Below are 15,000 nucleotides of genomic sequence, written 5' to 3'. Positions count from 1 at the left end.
CTGATCGCTGGTGCACTAAGTGCCCTGGGCACCTCAGTCAGAAAGCATCTCTGGTCAGTGTTCTGTGAGTCCGCGCTCCTCCTGGAGCCATCTGCTCGTCACGGGTCAGAGTCCAGCTCCTTCGCCGAGACCTCTGGCACCACTCTGGCCGGGCGGAGAGTGCACCTCCTCTCCGGCCCATGAAGGGAAGTCAAGACCGAGGAGGGCAGCGAGCTGGTTATTGATTCTTGTCAGTGCGTGGGAGCAGGAATGTTTTACTCACCAGAGAAAATCCCCCTCCCTCCCTCCTGTCCGGCGCTCCCGCCCTGCTCAGTGGATTGATTCCTGTTGTTATCAGCTCCACTAATGCTCCGTGGGATGCTGCACTCTGTGTGTTTTGTATGTGCCCAAATAGGCAATGGCAATGTCAAGGTTTGTCAGATAATGATAATAGCCAAACGGGGGCTTGTGGGGCGTTGAAAATCTTTTTAAGACGCCTTTCAGAACCGGACCGTGATCCGGGGGCTGGTGACGGATATTCCGATGGCCATTTACTGGTGATGTGGCCAGGTAAAGAGGGACGTGTCAGCAGCTTTACAGGCTCACACGCATGCTGGCTGCATACTGACGAGGAGGCCGTCCGCACCCTCCTCCTCCTCCTCCTCCTCCTCCTCCTCCCTGCTCTGCTCGCAGTCAGTTTCAGGGCATATTTTAAAAAATTTAAGTCTTATTACCTCAGGACAGTAGCCGAGCAACAGTTTACTGTATTCATTACATCTGTGGTTTAATGTTAAAAAAACTAAAAAAACAAGCACAATTTGCGGTAATGCGTAAAGTCATTAACTTTGGGAGTTGTTGGGACAAAGAGCGCGAGTGTGCGATGCCTCGGAGCAGCCGGGCGAGATGAGGGAGCGACACGAAGAGCAGAAACATCCCTCTGCTGCCGTCTGTCTTTGCTTTCTATCTTTCTCCTCCTCCTCCGTCTCCTCCTCGGTCCCTGTGTCTTTCTCTTGGAAACACCAGCATGTCAACACAAGCGCAGTGATGGAGCAACACTGCCACCTAGTGGTCATGTGAGAGAAAACAGCCCCGTCTCAAACGTAGACTGAGAAGTCGAGCTGTGTATGATCCTGGTGCATGATTCACATGTTTATTCACATATCAGCTCATCATACAACTTGAAACTAAGCTTTTATTATTATTATTTTTTTGGCATTCCTCAGAGATTAAATTTATAAAATAGCAAGATTTTCCTTTCACCTTTATCAGGAATCGATCTTTGTAGTTTGTTCATGTTGCGAGGTGTTTGACACTGGTTCAAATATGTGACGTGAGGCTGAACGTTGGTTAATGATTTTATATAAGGATGTGAGCGTTTTCTGATTTTTCCAGAAAACAAACTCTTAGTTTAATATCAAATTGTTTCAACTTTTGCGATTTAATTGCATTATTCCGTCTCGCTTCTCTCTTGTCCTTCTCCTCGAGATGTTTCACTTGTCGTGATACCAAAGAAAAACTAAATGTGGATTTTCCATGGATCAGTTGAGCTCATGTTCCGTCTCCCCGTCACGAAAACCCCAAAGTTTCACGTGCACGGATGCTCACACACCAATCGCAGTTTGTATACGAGTCGCGTGACCTTGTCCTCCTCGACGCCCTGCGGGGCTGAGGAGGAGGAGGAGACGGTGGCATCACTACTCAGTCACGCTACAGTTCCACCGACAAGGCAGCCAGCTTGATTCACTCCTTCTGGTGTGATGCTATGCACACACAGCGCTCCCTCCCCAGCTATGCCCCCAGCCCGCTGACAGACGAGCGGCTTGAACAAACTCAAGCCTGTCTCCAGGCCGGGCAGACAGAGCCACAGATGAAGACGAGGCCGAGGCAGAGACGAGACAGCCCAGGCCCCGGCGTGAACTGCTGTTCTCCACTGTCCCGTGTACAGTAGTGCCCAGTGGTGCCGAGGCCACGTGTCCTACAGTCGTCAGGGCCTGTGTGCCGCTGCTCGTGGCAGGACGCCGTCATCGGGAGGAGGAGGATGATGATGATGATGTGACTCGGTCGCAGTTTGGTGCCTGTGCCGCCGCTGCCATTTGGATTAAGCCTCGCGGCCTCTGCTTCTGTCACGTCCGCTCGGGAACACAACCCTCGACAGGCAGACACGGTGGCAACTGCAGCACGACAAGCCCCCCAGTCTCCGGCGGACGTCCGTCCGGATGAAGGGAGCGAGGGGGGATCAGGGACGAGGGGCAGAGAGACCGCTTGGCACTTACATGTCGGGTGTAAGCTGTCACATTAGGCTCCATCTCTCGCCCAGTGAAAAAAAATACTTTCAAATACTTTAAAATGTTTCCAATGCATTTAGAATGCTTAATAACTGGGTTTATACAATCTAGATATTGGTATTATGTATTTAAAATACATTAGGTTCATTAGAACTGTTAAAAAAATCTCATTCTTACTTGTTGCATTTATGTTTGAATGAGAAATATGCATCACATTAGGTTTGTCCGTTGAACCTTTGTAGTCCGTATGGATAGAAATCCTATATGCATTAAAATACATGAAGTATTTTTTCTCCGAGTCAGATCGGTGGAGCAGATTCATGACGGTGTGTTAACAGCAGCATCACCTCGTTCCACCGGGGACTCGCTGGCCAACGACAATCTCCAGACACATTTGTGAAGTGATTATTTTGCCATCGGATGAAACTTCCCCGTCACGTTTGGTGTTTTGGATAAATGAATAGATGAATAGATAGGTGACTTTATAACAGATGAATCCTGTGGTTTGGTCTGGTCACAGCAGCTCTGCCGACATCTGTCAGATCCTCGTCTCCGACCTCATGTGCAAACACACGTTTTCATACGTGCTGGAATTCTTTTCATAAATGCTGTAAATCTTCCTTATAGATATATATATATATCTATAAGGAAGATTTACAGCCCAAAGAAGCTACTGAAGTGTGAAGACCTTGAATTAAAAGCCGGCTGGATTTGGTTTGATAGTCCAAATATGCTTCACTTCCGAAAATGTACCATTTTTTCCTTTTTTTTCCGTTGCCGGTTGAGAGCCTGAGCGCTCAGCGGCGTCTCCCTCCACCTCATAGCCACTAAAACCACTATCTGTCTCATCACAAAGTGTTGGCTGTTTGGCAAGTGGAGCGGAGAAAAGTATTAGGAGGTGCCAGCGAGGTGTGACGGAGGCAGGCGGCCGAGCTTCTGCAGCAGAAAGCTGCTCTTTCTTTTTGTATTTCTTCCCTTGGTGCAGCAGCGAGGTGATGAAGTTCCTCCGCTGCAGGCTCTGCCCTGTCAGAGCGTAGTCATAGGTCGGGGGTAAAGGTGGCGGGTGGATGGATCGATGCCACTGTCGCCGTCCTCATCTGTTCACTTCGCGACTCGGGAAACAAGACACACGCAGACGAGATGGTGGAGTTTGTACTTTCAATGTGAAGGTGAAGAGCACGGAGACACATTCCGTCATGTCCAGGTTCATAATGGTAATCTGGGTTGTTCCTGCTCTAATGTTCCGTTCCCTGTGGCCCCTCCCTCCCAGTGAAGCCCAGTCTGCTCTGATTGGCCGGCTGGCTCCACTCTGTTGTGATTGGTCGACCGCTTCCAGACCAAATAGGAAGTTGTCTCGCCCTTGCGTTACCCGGCTCTGTCGGGGGCGTGTCGGTCGAGCCGCTAAGACGCTTTAAGCACGTCCGTGATGTGATGATGTCACCATGTGACGGAAGTATCGCCCGGACGACTGGCGAGGCGTTTCAGGAGCGTCAGTGTTTCCTCTCGGGGGGGGGGGGAGCTCCCTTCACCGCAGGGTCACGAGTTTTAAACTTTGCAGAACTTTTACATCCACAAAACAACTATAACACACGAGAGGAAAGAGAAAAAGTGAAAAGGCAGAAGACGCATGAAACATTGTTTGACGCAGGAACAGTCAGTTGCTTGTTCTTTTCCATTCAGGACAAACGCCCTGAATATGATTCTTCTTCTCTCGCACCGTTCTGACTGGGGCATGTCGGAGGTGTGTCCGTTGACGACGCGAGGCAGGGAGACGGAGAGGACAGTGGGTGGGGCGGGGGGTTGGCGTGGCTGGTGGTCTGTTGGGCTGGCTGACGTCTCTGTCTCCTCCTCCTCTCTCCCGGCAGTTCATGGCATCAAGTGGACTTGCAGCAACGGGAACAGCAGCTCTGGCTTCTCAGTGGAGCAGCTAGTGCAACAGATTCTGGACAGCCACCAAACTAAGCCACCTCCCCGGACTCACAACTGCCTCTGCACGGGCACCCTGGGTAAGGGCGGGCGGGCGGGCGGGCGGGCGGGCGGATGGAGGTCGTTCTCCAGGGAGAACTTGAAAAATTCAATAAGATATGAAGAAAAACAAAAGCTGATAGAGATTCAGTTTGTTATGCGGTAGAGCAGACGAGGAGGCGGAGGTCCGTCACTGGCAGGTGATTTATAGTGAAATTGAGTTTCAGGGCTATTTTTTCCTACTTTTGTTATTTTTTTTGTTTTCTGATTAACGTGTCAGGTCCATATCTGAAATAGCCAAGCTGTTCTCCAGTGTCATCGCAGTCAATCATACACTTTTTAAGTGGTGTAATTTCAAAAGGCTGTAACAACACATTTCTCAGAATAATCCAATTTGCATTTTTATTTCTGATGACTTGAGGTAAAGGAAAAAAACCTTCTCATACGTTTCTCTCACTGTAATCTTTAGGTTAGTTTTATCAGCTCAAAGAGAACTCCGTCTTTCACTCACAAACCAACCATCCGTCTTTGTTCCTGCTCCCGCAGTGGTTCAGTGGTGTTGTCCCATTCTTGTCTTTTCTCTTTTGCCCCAACGTCTTCTGCTCCGTTTGTCCTGTACAGGTGCCGGGAGCAGTGTGCACCACAAATGCAACAGCGCCAAACACCGCATCATCTCCCCGAAAGTGGACCCCCGCTCGGGGGGCTACAGCAGCGCCCACTCCGAGGTGCAGAACAATGACGTGTCGGAGGGGAAGACCGAGCACAGCGGCCACGGCGGGGGCAAAAGCTCCGGGGGCGGCGGCGGGGGCAGTGCCAGGGAGAAGCGCAACGGCAAAGTCCACAAGCCCGTCCTGCTGCACCAGAACAGCACAGAGGTGTCGTCCACCAACCAGGTGGAGGTCCCGGACACCACGCAGAACTCCCCCGTCTCCATCAGCAGCGGCCTCAACAGCGACCCGGACATGGCCGACAGCCCCGCGGTGACGGGGATGAGCCACGTGGCCTCCGTCATGTCCGGCCTGTCCCAGAGCGTCTTCATGTCCGAGGTCACCGGGGATCCCGTCTACAGCATGTCTCCCACCGGGGGTCCCAACACTCACCTGATGGGGGCCGATGCCGCCTCACAGGGCCTGGTGCTGTCCGATCGCCACAAGTTCGCATTCCCCAGCGCAGGAGTCGGGGAAGCGGGGAGCACCGCGGCGGGAGACAGCCTGTCCATGATGTCGGCGGCCGGCGTGTCGGAGGAGCTGGTGCTCTCCAGCAGTCTGGACTCTGGAAGCATCAAGATCCCAGAGACCAATATGAACTTTGACCCCGACTGCTTCCTGAACAACCCCAAACAGGGCCAGACCTACGGAGGCAGCGCGATGAAGACGGAGGGCAACTCCTCCTCAGCCTCATCTTCCTCTGGTGGCAGCGGCAACACCAACGGCGGTCTGCAGCGCTCCCCCAACATGGCGGACAACGGCTACACCTTCAACTCAGCTTTGGTGAAGAACATCAAGACGGAGGACACGTCGTTTGAGCAGCAGCTGGCCACGGAGAGTGGCTACCAGGTGGGGGCAGTAGTGAACTGTGGCAGTGGGGTGTCTGTGGCCCCTGCTGCTGGTCCAGGTCAGGGCAGCCTCTCCCTGGGCACAGCAGGCTCCCTGCTGCCCTCTGGTGGGGGTCTCAGTCCCAGCACCACCCTGGAGCAGATGGATTTCAGTGCCATCGATGCCAAGCAGGAGTATACGTCCAACACGAACACCGTGAGCTACGCTCAGGCCATGTCCAGTCCTCACATGCAGCACCAGAACCGCTCACCCAGCTTCTTCCTCCAGGACGCCTCTCAGCCCGGCCAGGGCCAGCAGGGGAGGCCCGGCATGGGCCAGAAGACCCACATGATGGAGCACAACTCCCACGACTCTGGAGCTTACATGGGGCTGCAGGTGGTGAAGACGGACTCGCCCGGCAGCAACGGACACCTGCACCACCACCACCAGGGCCACCAGACCCAGCACAGGGCCAACTGTAACGGAGGCTCGCCCACAGAGGGTCCGGGCCAGGCTGGCTCTCTGCAGCTGCTCCAGTACCAGGGCACCTTTCCCGGGCTTGGGGCTGAGCACGAGGAGGTGGTGGGTCTAGAGCAACCGGGCAGTGTGAGTTCGGCCCAAGCTGGAGCGGCTGAGAACGGAGCTGAGAATCTACTGAAGCCAGGGGACCACATCCAGGCCTGCGGGGCAGGGAATGGAGAGGGAGGGGGCGCAGAGCACTACCTGCAGCAGGCTTCGGACGGCGGCGGCGGCGGAGGGAACGTCGGTGCAGGAGAAGTAGCGATTCACAATGGAAACAACAACAACGACGGCAGCAACCGCCCGCAGCAGCAGCAGCAGCAGCAGCAGCAGCTGCAGCCTCTCCTCCAGGGCGCCAGCATGGTCCAGGGACTCTACAACGCCGTCGGCGGCCACCAGGGCCTCGGCGGAGGGGCCAGCAACGGAGGAGCAGGGGGGACGGGTATGGAGATCAGTTTGGATCACTTTGACATCTCCTTTGGGAACCAGTTCTCCGACCTCATCAACGACTTCATCTCGGTGGACGGCAGCGGAGCCGCCATGTCAGCTGGAGGGGCGTTGTACGCTCACCAGCTCGTCGCATCGCACGGCTCCGACGGTCAGAACGCGGCCGGCGGGCCCCCGCAGCAGGGCCAGGAGGACGGAGGGGCCAGGGGCTCCGGCTACGGCAGCTCGGAGCTCTGCCTTCAACCCTGCTGCAGTCCCCAGTCTCTGAGCGGAGGAGCCGGAGCAGCAGGGAACGCCGGAGACGCAGGATCGTTGTCCTACATGAATGTAGCGGAGGTGGTGTCTGCGGCCGTGGCCCAGGGGGCTCTGGGGATGCTTCAGGCCACGGGCCGGCTCTTCATGGTCACTGACTACTCTCCTGAGTGGTCCTACCCTGAGGTGAGTGACCGGGCACAAACTCCACTCCACAGACTGTCGAAGAGTCGATTCTGAATTTCAAAGCAGAGCGATTAAGTTTGTGGGTTTTTTTAAATCTTTTTTTAATTTTTATTAAGATTAGAGATGACATTTAAAAAAGAAAAATAGAAACAAGGTAAACTGATGATTAACTAGATATACATTACTTATTTCAGTGAGTTTAAAACTAAACTTTTAAACTGATTTTAGATCTCAAATCTTGCTGAACTGAAAGTGATGTCAGGAAGTTGAACTCCTAATAGAACAGAAAAGTTGATGTGGAGATTCACTGATAAAACCAGAGAATAGTGAAAACTGAACCTGCTGCACACGAGGGTTCGTCAAAATGTTTTACTATCCTTTCATTTTCAAACACTTTCCCCTGTAGACTGAAGTGTTTCCTTTACGTGTATTTATTTTGGGGTAAAATGTCATTTAGTTGCAAAATGTACATCCCAAATCCCATCACCTTATAGTGACATCCAGCGGTGAAGTTGCATATAAATTATTCTTATATTAAAATAAATAAAAACATAACTGTTAATATTATCTTCCATTTCTGCCAATAGATCTCCATCTAAATGATGCACTCTCTCCTTCAGCGTCTACTTGTAATGTCACCAGTCCTACCACTAGGAGGCACTATACAAACAATCACAAAAAATAGAATATGAATGGATTTATATATAGAAATAAAAATAAGCTAGTATGAGCAGCCATGTACAGTATAATGCAGTCAACCAGATTTTTTATGTGGAGTTCCTTTTCACACTGATGTCGCTGTAATGATTTGGTGTAGTATAGTATTTATATTTTATCTTTCTATTCTTATTTTATTTTCTTATTACATGTGCTGCTACACATCTGTGCTGCTGTGTCAAATTGTAATTTCCTCTACAGCCGATCGATAAAGGTTTATCTTAACTTATCGTATCTTATTTACTGAATTGTGGGCTGGATATGCATCGCAAGAATTTTTTTCTAGAATCTTATATTTCATTTGTGCATTTGTTGATGTAATTCCCTCTTCCGGCCACTGGAGGGCAGCACAACGGTCTGGGTCTGTTGAGTGTTTTAGTGAAATGAGTGAAGTACAGGTGTTTGTCCACACGATGGCAGCAGAGATCAGTGTAGGTGAAGCTGTTTTCTCCTCCTTGGTGCAGTTCTCGTCTTTTCGCTCTAGATGGCGCAGTAACAACGCGTTGAGTTGGTTTCCTCCACCTGTCCCGTTCTGCAGGGCGGAGTTAAGGTGCTGATCACCGGGCCCTGGCAGGAGGCCAGCTCCAACTACAGCTGCCTGTTCGACCAGATCTCCGTCCCGGCTTCTCTCATCCAGCCCGGGGTGCTGCGCTGCTACTGCCCAGGTAGAACCAGAGGGAGGAGACGTTCCATCCCTTCCTTACCGCTCATGTGTCAGTTATTCATGTTCTTTAGCAACAGAGTAACAGTTTACACATATTGAATAATTTGAGTTTTAGGTTTATGAAAATAACTAAATTTTATCTGTGATATTTATCAGTTTTAATTTATGTATTTCCGAAGAGTCTATTGGCTGATTATATGTCAAAAACACTTGTTGTGTGTGGAGCTGCGACAGACAATCGACTAATAAATTAATCGGCAACTATTTTGATAATCGATTTATCGGTTCAAGCAGTTTTTATGGAACAAAAAGTAAAAATTCTCTGCTATCAGCTTCTTAAACATGAATATGTTCTGGTTTCTTTGCTCCTCTGTGACAGTAAAATAAATATCTTTGGTGTTTGGACAAAACAGAACTTCATGTTGTGGGTTTGAGAAACACGATTGACACTCATCACCATTTTATGAACCAAACATCTAATCGATAAATCCAGAAAATAATCCGCAGATTAATCAATAATAAAAATGATCATTATTTGCAGCCCTAAAAAGTACAGCAGGTTAAATCTGATGACCATATGAGTCTCTGGTATGATTTGAATTCCAATGTAATATTGTCATAAAAAAGTTTTGTTTACACCACAATTTTTTAGTTGTGCACAGAAAATCGAGCCGGTCTCAACTTAGAGACAGTTCCGACCATGTGGTCGTGATATTGTTGTTGTAATGTAGTGACGTGTCGTTGTCGTCTGCAGCTCACGACACGGGTCTGGTGACGCTTCAGGTCGCCGCCAGTAACCAGATCATCTCCAGCTCGGTGGTGTTCGAGTACAAGGCCCGAGCTCTGCCGTCCCTGCCGTCATCTCAGCACGACTGGCTCTCGCTGGATGGTACGTGTCTGTTCTACGTCCCAGTTCTACGTCTCAGTTCTACGTCTCTGTTCTACATCTCTGTTCTACATCTCAGTTCTACGTCTCTGTTCTACGTCTCAGTTCTACGTCTCTGTTCTACGTTTCAGTTCTACGTCTCTGTTCTACGTCTCAGTTCTACGTCTCTGTTCTACGTCTCAGTTCTACGTCTCAGTTCTACGTCTCCCTTTCTACGTCTCAATTCTACGTCTCTGTTCTACGTCTCTGTTCTACGTCTCTGTTCTACGTCTCAATTCTACGTCTCTGTTCTACGTCTCAGTTCTACGTCTCAGTTCTATGTGTCTGTTCTACATCTCTGCTCAGTTCTATATGTCTGTTCTACGTCTCAGTTCTACATCTCTGTTCTACATCTCTGTTCTATGTCTCTGTTCTATTTGTCTGTTCTACGTCTCAGTTCTACGTCTCAGTTCTACATTTACGCTCTGTTCTACGTCTCTGTTCTATGTCTCTGTTCTATGTGTCTGTTCTACATCTCTGCTCAGTTCTACATGTCTGTTCTACGTCTCAGTTCTACATCTCTGTTCTATGTCTCTGTTCTATGTGTCTGTTCTACATCTCTGCTCAGTTCTACATGTCTGTTCTATGTCTCAGTTCTACATCTCTGTTCTACATCTCAGTTCTACGTCTCTGTTCTTCGTCTCAATTCTACGCCTCAATTCTACGTCTCAGTTCTACGTCTCTGTTCTACGTCTCTGCTCAGTTCTACATGTCTGTTCTACGTCTCAGTTCTATGTCTCTGTTCTACGTCTCTGTTCTACGTCTCTGCTCAGTTCCACATGTCTGTTCTACGTCTCAATTCTACGTCTCTGTTCTATGTCTCTGTTCTAAGTCTCTGTTCTATGTCTCTGTTCTACATCTCAGTTCTATGTCTCTGTTCTACGTCTCTGCTCAGTTCTACATGTCTGTTCTACGTCTCAATTCTACGTCTCTGTTCTATGTCTCTGTTCTACATCTCAGTTCTGTTCTACGTCTCTGTTCTACGTCTCTGTTCTACATCTCTGCTCTGTTCTACGTCTCTGTTCTATGTCTCTGTTCTATGTGTCTGTTCTACGTCTCTGCTCAGTTCTACATGTCTGTTCTACGTCTCAGTTCTACGTCTCTGTTCTACGTCTCTGTTCTATGTCTCTGTTCTACGTCTCATTTCTACATCTCTGCTCTGTTCTAAGTCTCTGTTCTACGTCTCTGTTCTACATCTCAGTTCTGTTCTACGTCTCTGTTCTACATCTCTGTTCTACGTCTCAGTTCTACATCTCTGCTCTGTTCTACGTCTCTCTTCTACGTCTCTCTTCTACGTCTCTGTTCTACGTCTCTGTTCTACGTCTCTGTTCTACGTCTCTCTTCTACGTCTCTCTTCTACGTCTCTCTTCTACGTCTCTCTTCTACGTCTCTGCTCTGTTCTATGTCTCTGTTCTACGTCTCTGTTCTACGTCTCTGCTCTGTTCTATGTCTCTGTTCTACGTCTCTGTTCTACGTCTCTCTTCTACGTCTCTCTTCTACGTCTCTGTTCTACGTCTCTGTTCTACGTCTCTGCTCTGTTCTATGTCTCTGTTCTACGTCTCTGTTCTACGTCTCTCTTCTACGTCTCTGTTCTATGTCTCTGTTCTACGTCTCTGTTCTACGTCTCTCTTCTACGTCTCTGTTCTACGTCTCTGTTCTACGTCTCTGCTCTGTTCTATGTCTCTGTTCTACGTCTCTGTTCTACGTCTCTCTTCTACGTCTCTGTTCTATGTCTCTGTTCTACGTCTCTGTTCTACGTCTCTCTTCTACGTCTCTGTTCTACGTCTCTGTTCTACGTCTCTGTTCTACGTCTCTGCTCAGTGACCCAAAATCTCCTGTTGCTTTATTCATTTTCTTCATGTTGATTGATGATCTTCTGATTCATCACTCGCTCGCTTTGCTTTTAACTAGTTTCTCAGAAGTTACACGTTCATGAGCATTCGTTCTCCCTGGAGCCGAACCTGCTGCATATGAATTCATGCTTTAAGAAAGTTCAAGATGAACTGAGATCTTACATTTTGCACACTTGTCGTGACATCATGATGTTCAAACACTGGTCAAATTAGTGGAAGATATGATCTTGATTTGAAGAATCTGCTTCGTCTTTGGGGCCTGAAGGTCTGTGACACGCTGCTTCAGTCGGGACACAAGTATTTAACATCTTTATTTCTGTGCCACTGGAATATTAACTGTTGTATAATTTGCGGCATTAGAACTGAGATTCAACAGTTGAATTCTTAATTCTCCCACTGTAAGTCAGAGTGTTATTGAAGCTTAACCTCAGAGATGTTGGTGATGATGAGGTTTTTCACATTTCTAAGAGTGTTAGAAAAAATATTCTTGATAATATTGTGACATATTGCCCAGAACCACTGTAAAGATGAGTGGGACATTTTCACTTCGAGCTTCTTGTTCTGCAAATTAAAAACCACGTCATATTCAAAGTTTGATATTAAGATCGGTTTACAGAGACATCAGCGTCTCATCTTTCCCTCTGCTACAATCAGCCAATGAGACGTGACGATGTGTGTTTACTGTACAGCAGCGCAGACGGAATGACCGAGTCTCGCTCCTCGATGATTCTGTGATTGTTATTTCATGTTGAATTGCTTCGTGTGATCCCACAACAACAGATGCTGCAGAGCTGGCACATGTCCATTGTGTCCAAATTCAACTTTAAGTCTGAACATCCATATGTTGTCGTCTGCATGTTCTGCAGAATGTAACGAGCAGGCTCAGTGTGTACAGGTGAACGTGTGTGTGTGTGTGTGTGTGTGTGTGTGAGTGTGTGTGTGTGTGTGTGTGTTGTGCCGTGCCGGTGAAGCATTGCTGCAGTACTTCAGCGCTGACAGGATAAAGTAGGGCACGGTGAAGCTCGGGCTCGCAGGACAGCTGCATTGCAGACGGCTCTTGAGGGACTGGGAGTGAGTAATGGATCCCTCCGCCGTTCATTCATACCCTACTGCCTCACTGGCCCATTCACAGAACCAGTCGAGGAGGAGCTGGCCGTCTCGCCCACCCTATTATACCTCACTTACATTAACCCCTCGCCTGCCGCCTCCTCTCCTCTCGCCCGTCGTTTGTTTGCCTCAACGTGGTGATCCACAAAGATCCACTGTACCTACAGTACATGCTCCAAGATTAATACGAGAGGGGAACTCCACCGTGCTGTGACACATGCTGCAGGGGGAAAAAGGGCATTTGCATTTTCTAAAAATAGCTGGAAACAAGTTGAAGATTGTGATTTTGTGATACTGGTATGACACGAGTGCTTGTGTGCATTGATTCATACGTGTACGAACAAATGATGTGGAATGATATCAGGCTGTTTGTGTGTGTGTGTGTGTGTGTGTGTGTGTGTGTGTGTGTGTGTGAGCGAGCGGGGGAAAGTGAGATTCTGAAGTGTGCCAGTCACATGCTCATCACATATACACTCAATAAAAGCTTCAGGACAGAGACATTCCCACCGTGGAACTGTCAGACATCACCAGTGGTTCCAGAAGGAGGCGGGGGTGATCACCTGGCAACAACAGACCTGACAAGAGGAAGAAGAGAACGACGGTGATGAAGTCCACACTCACCTGGTGAACCTGACGCTACCCTGCGTGGACTTATGAGTTGTGATGGTTTATGATGGGTTATGATGGGTTATGATGGGTTATGATGAGTTATGAGTTGTGCAGCTCCGGGACTTTCTCCTTCCCCCGCTGGAGGAGTCTGTGCGCCGTGATGTTCTAATGGCACCGCTGCCTGCCTTGATTTGTCATAATGCAGAGTGGGGGAAGGGGAAGGGGCGCTTTTCCTCTGCAGCACTGCAGGTGCGGAGCCACGGGCAGGACGGAGCCGCACAACAACCCCCCCCCCCCCCCCCCACACACACACACACACACACACACACACAAGTCCCCCGAGCCAGAGGTTCCCGGGCACAACGCACCGCATAGCGGCGCACACTTGGAGACAAGAGTGTCCGGTACCGACGGTCACCGGCGCGCACGATGCCGGAGCGGAGGCGGAGTGGGCGTGTTCCGGTAAAACACGGTCAACGGAGCGGGACGCGGCGTCCGGCGGCGGCTCGGTCTCCACCGACCTGTTTGCATCGTGACAATAATAACGATAACGACAGATTATTGTTCAGTTACAGTCAGGCGAGGAGCGAGCAGCGGCACCGAGGTGACGCGGCGGACGGGACGAGGGCGTGTGTCTGTTTACCGGCGGCACGTGCGCACGTCGTCTCCTAGCAGCGGCGTTTGTCATTTTACTGCAGGCTACTAGAAACACTGCGCGCGTGCGCGTGCGTGCGTGTGAGGAGGAGGAGGGGGGGCTCGAAGAGGAAGAGGAGTAGTGAGCAGTCTCTCTCTCTCTCTCTCTCTCTCCTCACTTTGTTCCATTGTTGACGAGAGACTGAGCTTCTGTCTCCTCCAGGATATTTATGTCATCCTTCTAGATTTTCTTTTCTTTATTATTATTATCATCATTATTATTAGTAGTAGTATTATTATTAATTATCGGTGTAACAGCATGCTGCTGCGGCGGGGGGCTGCCCGACAGACCGCCGTGTGAGTGAGGGAGCCCGGACCCCTCGGACCCCTCCGGCAGGTCCCTCAGGACCCTCCGGCAGGTCGGACCCCTCGGACCCCTCCGGCAGGTCGGACCCCTCCGGCAGGTCCCTCAGGACCCTCCGGCAGGTCGGACCCCTCGGACCCCTCCGGCAGGTCGGACCCCTCCGGCAGGTCCCTCAGGACCCTCCGGGTCAGGATGCGAGTGGACGACACCTTCGTTCCCTGAAGAGACAGAGTGTGTTGGTCCGACGGACGCTGCCGATGGAAGATAAGATAGAAGGTCAGAGAAGTGTCTGTGTTCCATTCTGTGCGTTTCTCGTGTTGGAGAAGAAGAAGAAGTTGAAGATCCACGTTGCGTCCTGCAGCGCGCGGAGCGTCTGTGCTCCAGCGGAGTTTTGACCATAAATGATCTCTTTCTGCCACATGCTTCCTCTTCCTCTTCCTCTTCCTCTTCCTCGTGACTCTGCCTCGGTGCAGACTGATTGTGACCAACTCCTCCCGACTCACGACTACAGTGTCTGGGTGTCAAGACGCCTTCAGGGACACACATCATTTCAGCTTCTTGGCTTTTTTGTAGCAGTAGATGAAGTGAACTTGCTGCTCGGATGATGCTCGTGACTGTTTCTTCTGTCCAGTCTGTGTGTGTGCGCTTGTGTGTGTGTGTGTGTGTGTGTGTGTGTGTGTGTGTGTGGTCACTGAGGTTTCACGTGTTGGTCAAAGTACAGGAGCGCATCCTTGGCTCGGGGGTTTTTCGGGGCCAACGCGTCGTCGTGGAAATCTACTCGTGTCCTGTTGTTGTTTCATGTAGTTCACATCACATCCGGAGTCGGAATTCAAACGGTGAAGGTGCACAAGTGAACGCACCACGCGCGGCCACAGTCCACCTGTACTGTAACTGTACATGTATGAAAAACAAACTTCCCCCATCGGCCCCGTTCAGTCCGAGTCTATATATGTATATCTT

The 15,000-nt window shown here is 49.9% G+C and overlaps 1 protein-coding gene across 10 annotated transcripts in view; it reads left to right on the top strand.

Annotated features, from left to right (window-relative positions):
• The window catches only part of camta1a (calmodulin binding transcription activator 1a), a 300,158-nt gene that overhangs the window by 270,713 nt on the left and 14,445 nt on the right, over nucleotides 1–15,000 (top strand). For 7 of the 10 annotated variants that reach the window (XM_035645368.2, XM_035645371.2, XM_035645366.2 and 4 more), the window contains 4 exons: nucleotides 4,130–4,270; nucleotides 4,851–7,168; nucleotides 8,424–8,550; nucleotides 9,304–9,438. In XM_035645368.2, the coding sequence (XP_035501261.2) occupies nucleotides 4,130–4,270; nucleotides 4,851–7,168; nucleotides 8,424–8,550; nucleotides 9,304–9,438 (2,721 nt within the window). Of the gene's footprint in view, nucleotides 1–4,129; nucleotides 4,271–4,850; nucleotides 7,169–8,423; nucleotides 8,551–9,303; nucleotides 9,439–13,423; nucleotides 14,317–15,000 lie in introns of those variants that run through there. The other 3 variants (XM_035645375.2, XM_035645369.2, XM_035645374.2) reach the window with 2 other exon arrangements.

This window comes from Scophthalmus maximus, chromosome 3 (genome assembly GCF_022379125.1).
Source record: "Scophthalmus maximus strain ysfricsl-2021 chromosome 3, ASM2237912v1, whole genome shotgun sequence".
Taxonomy (NCBI): Eukaryota; Metazoa; Chordata; class Actinopteri; order Pleuronectiformes; family Scophthalmidae; genus Scophthalmus; species Scophthalmus maximus.
This window is presented reverse-complemented; position numbering and strand designations above follow the sequence as displayed.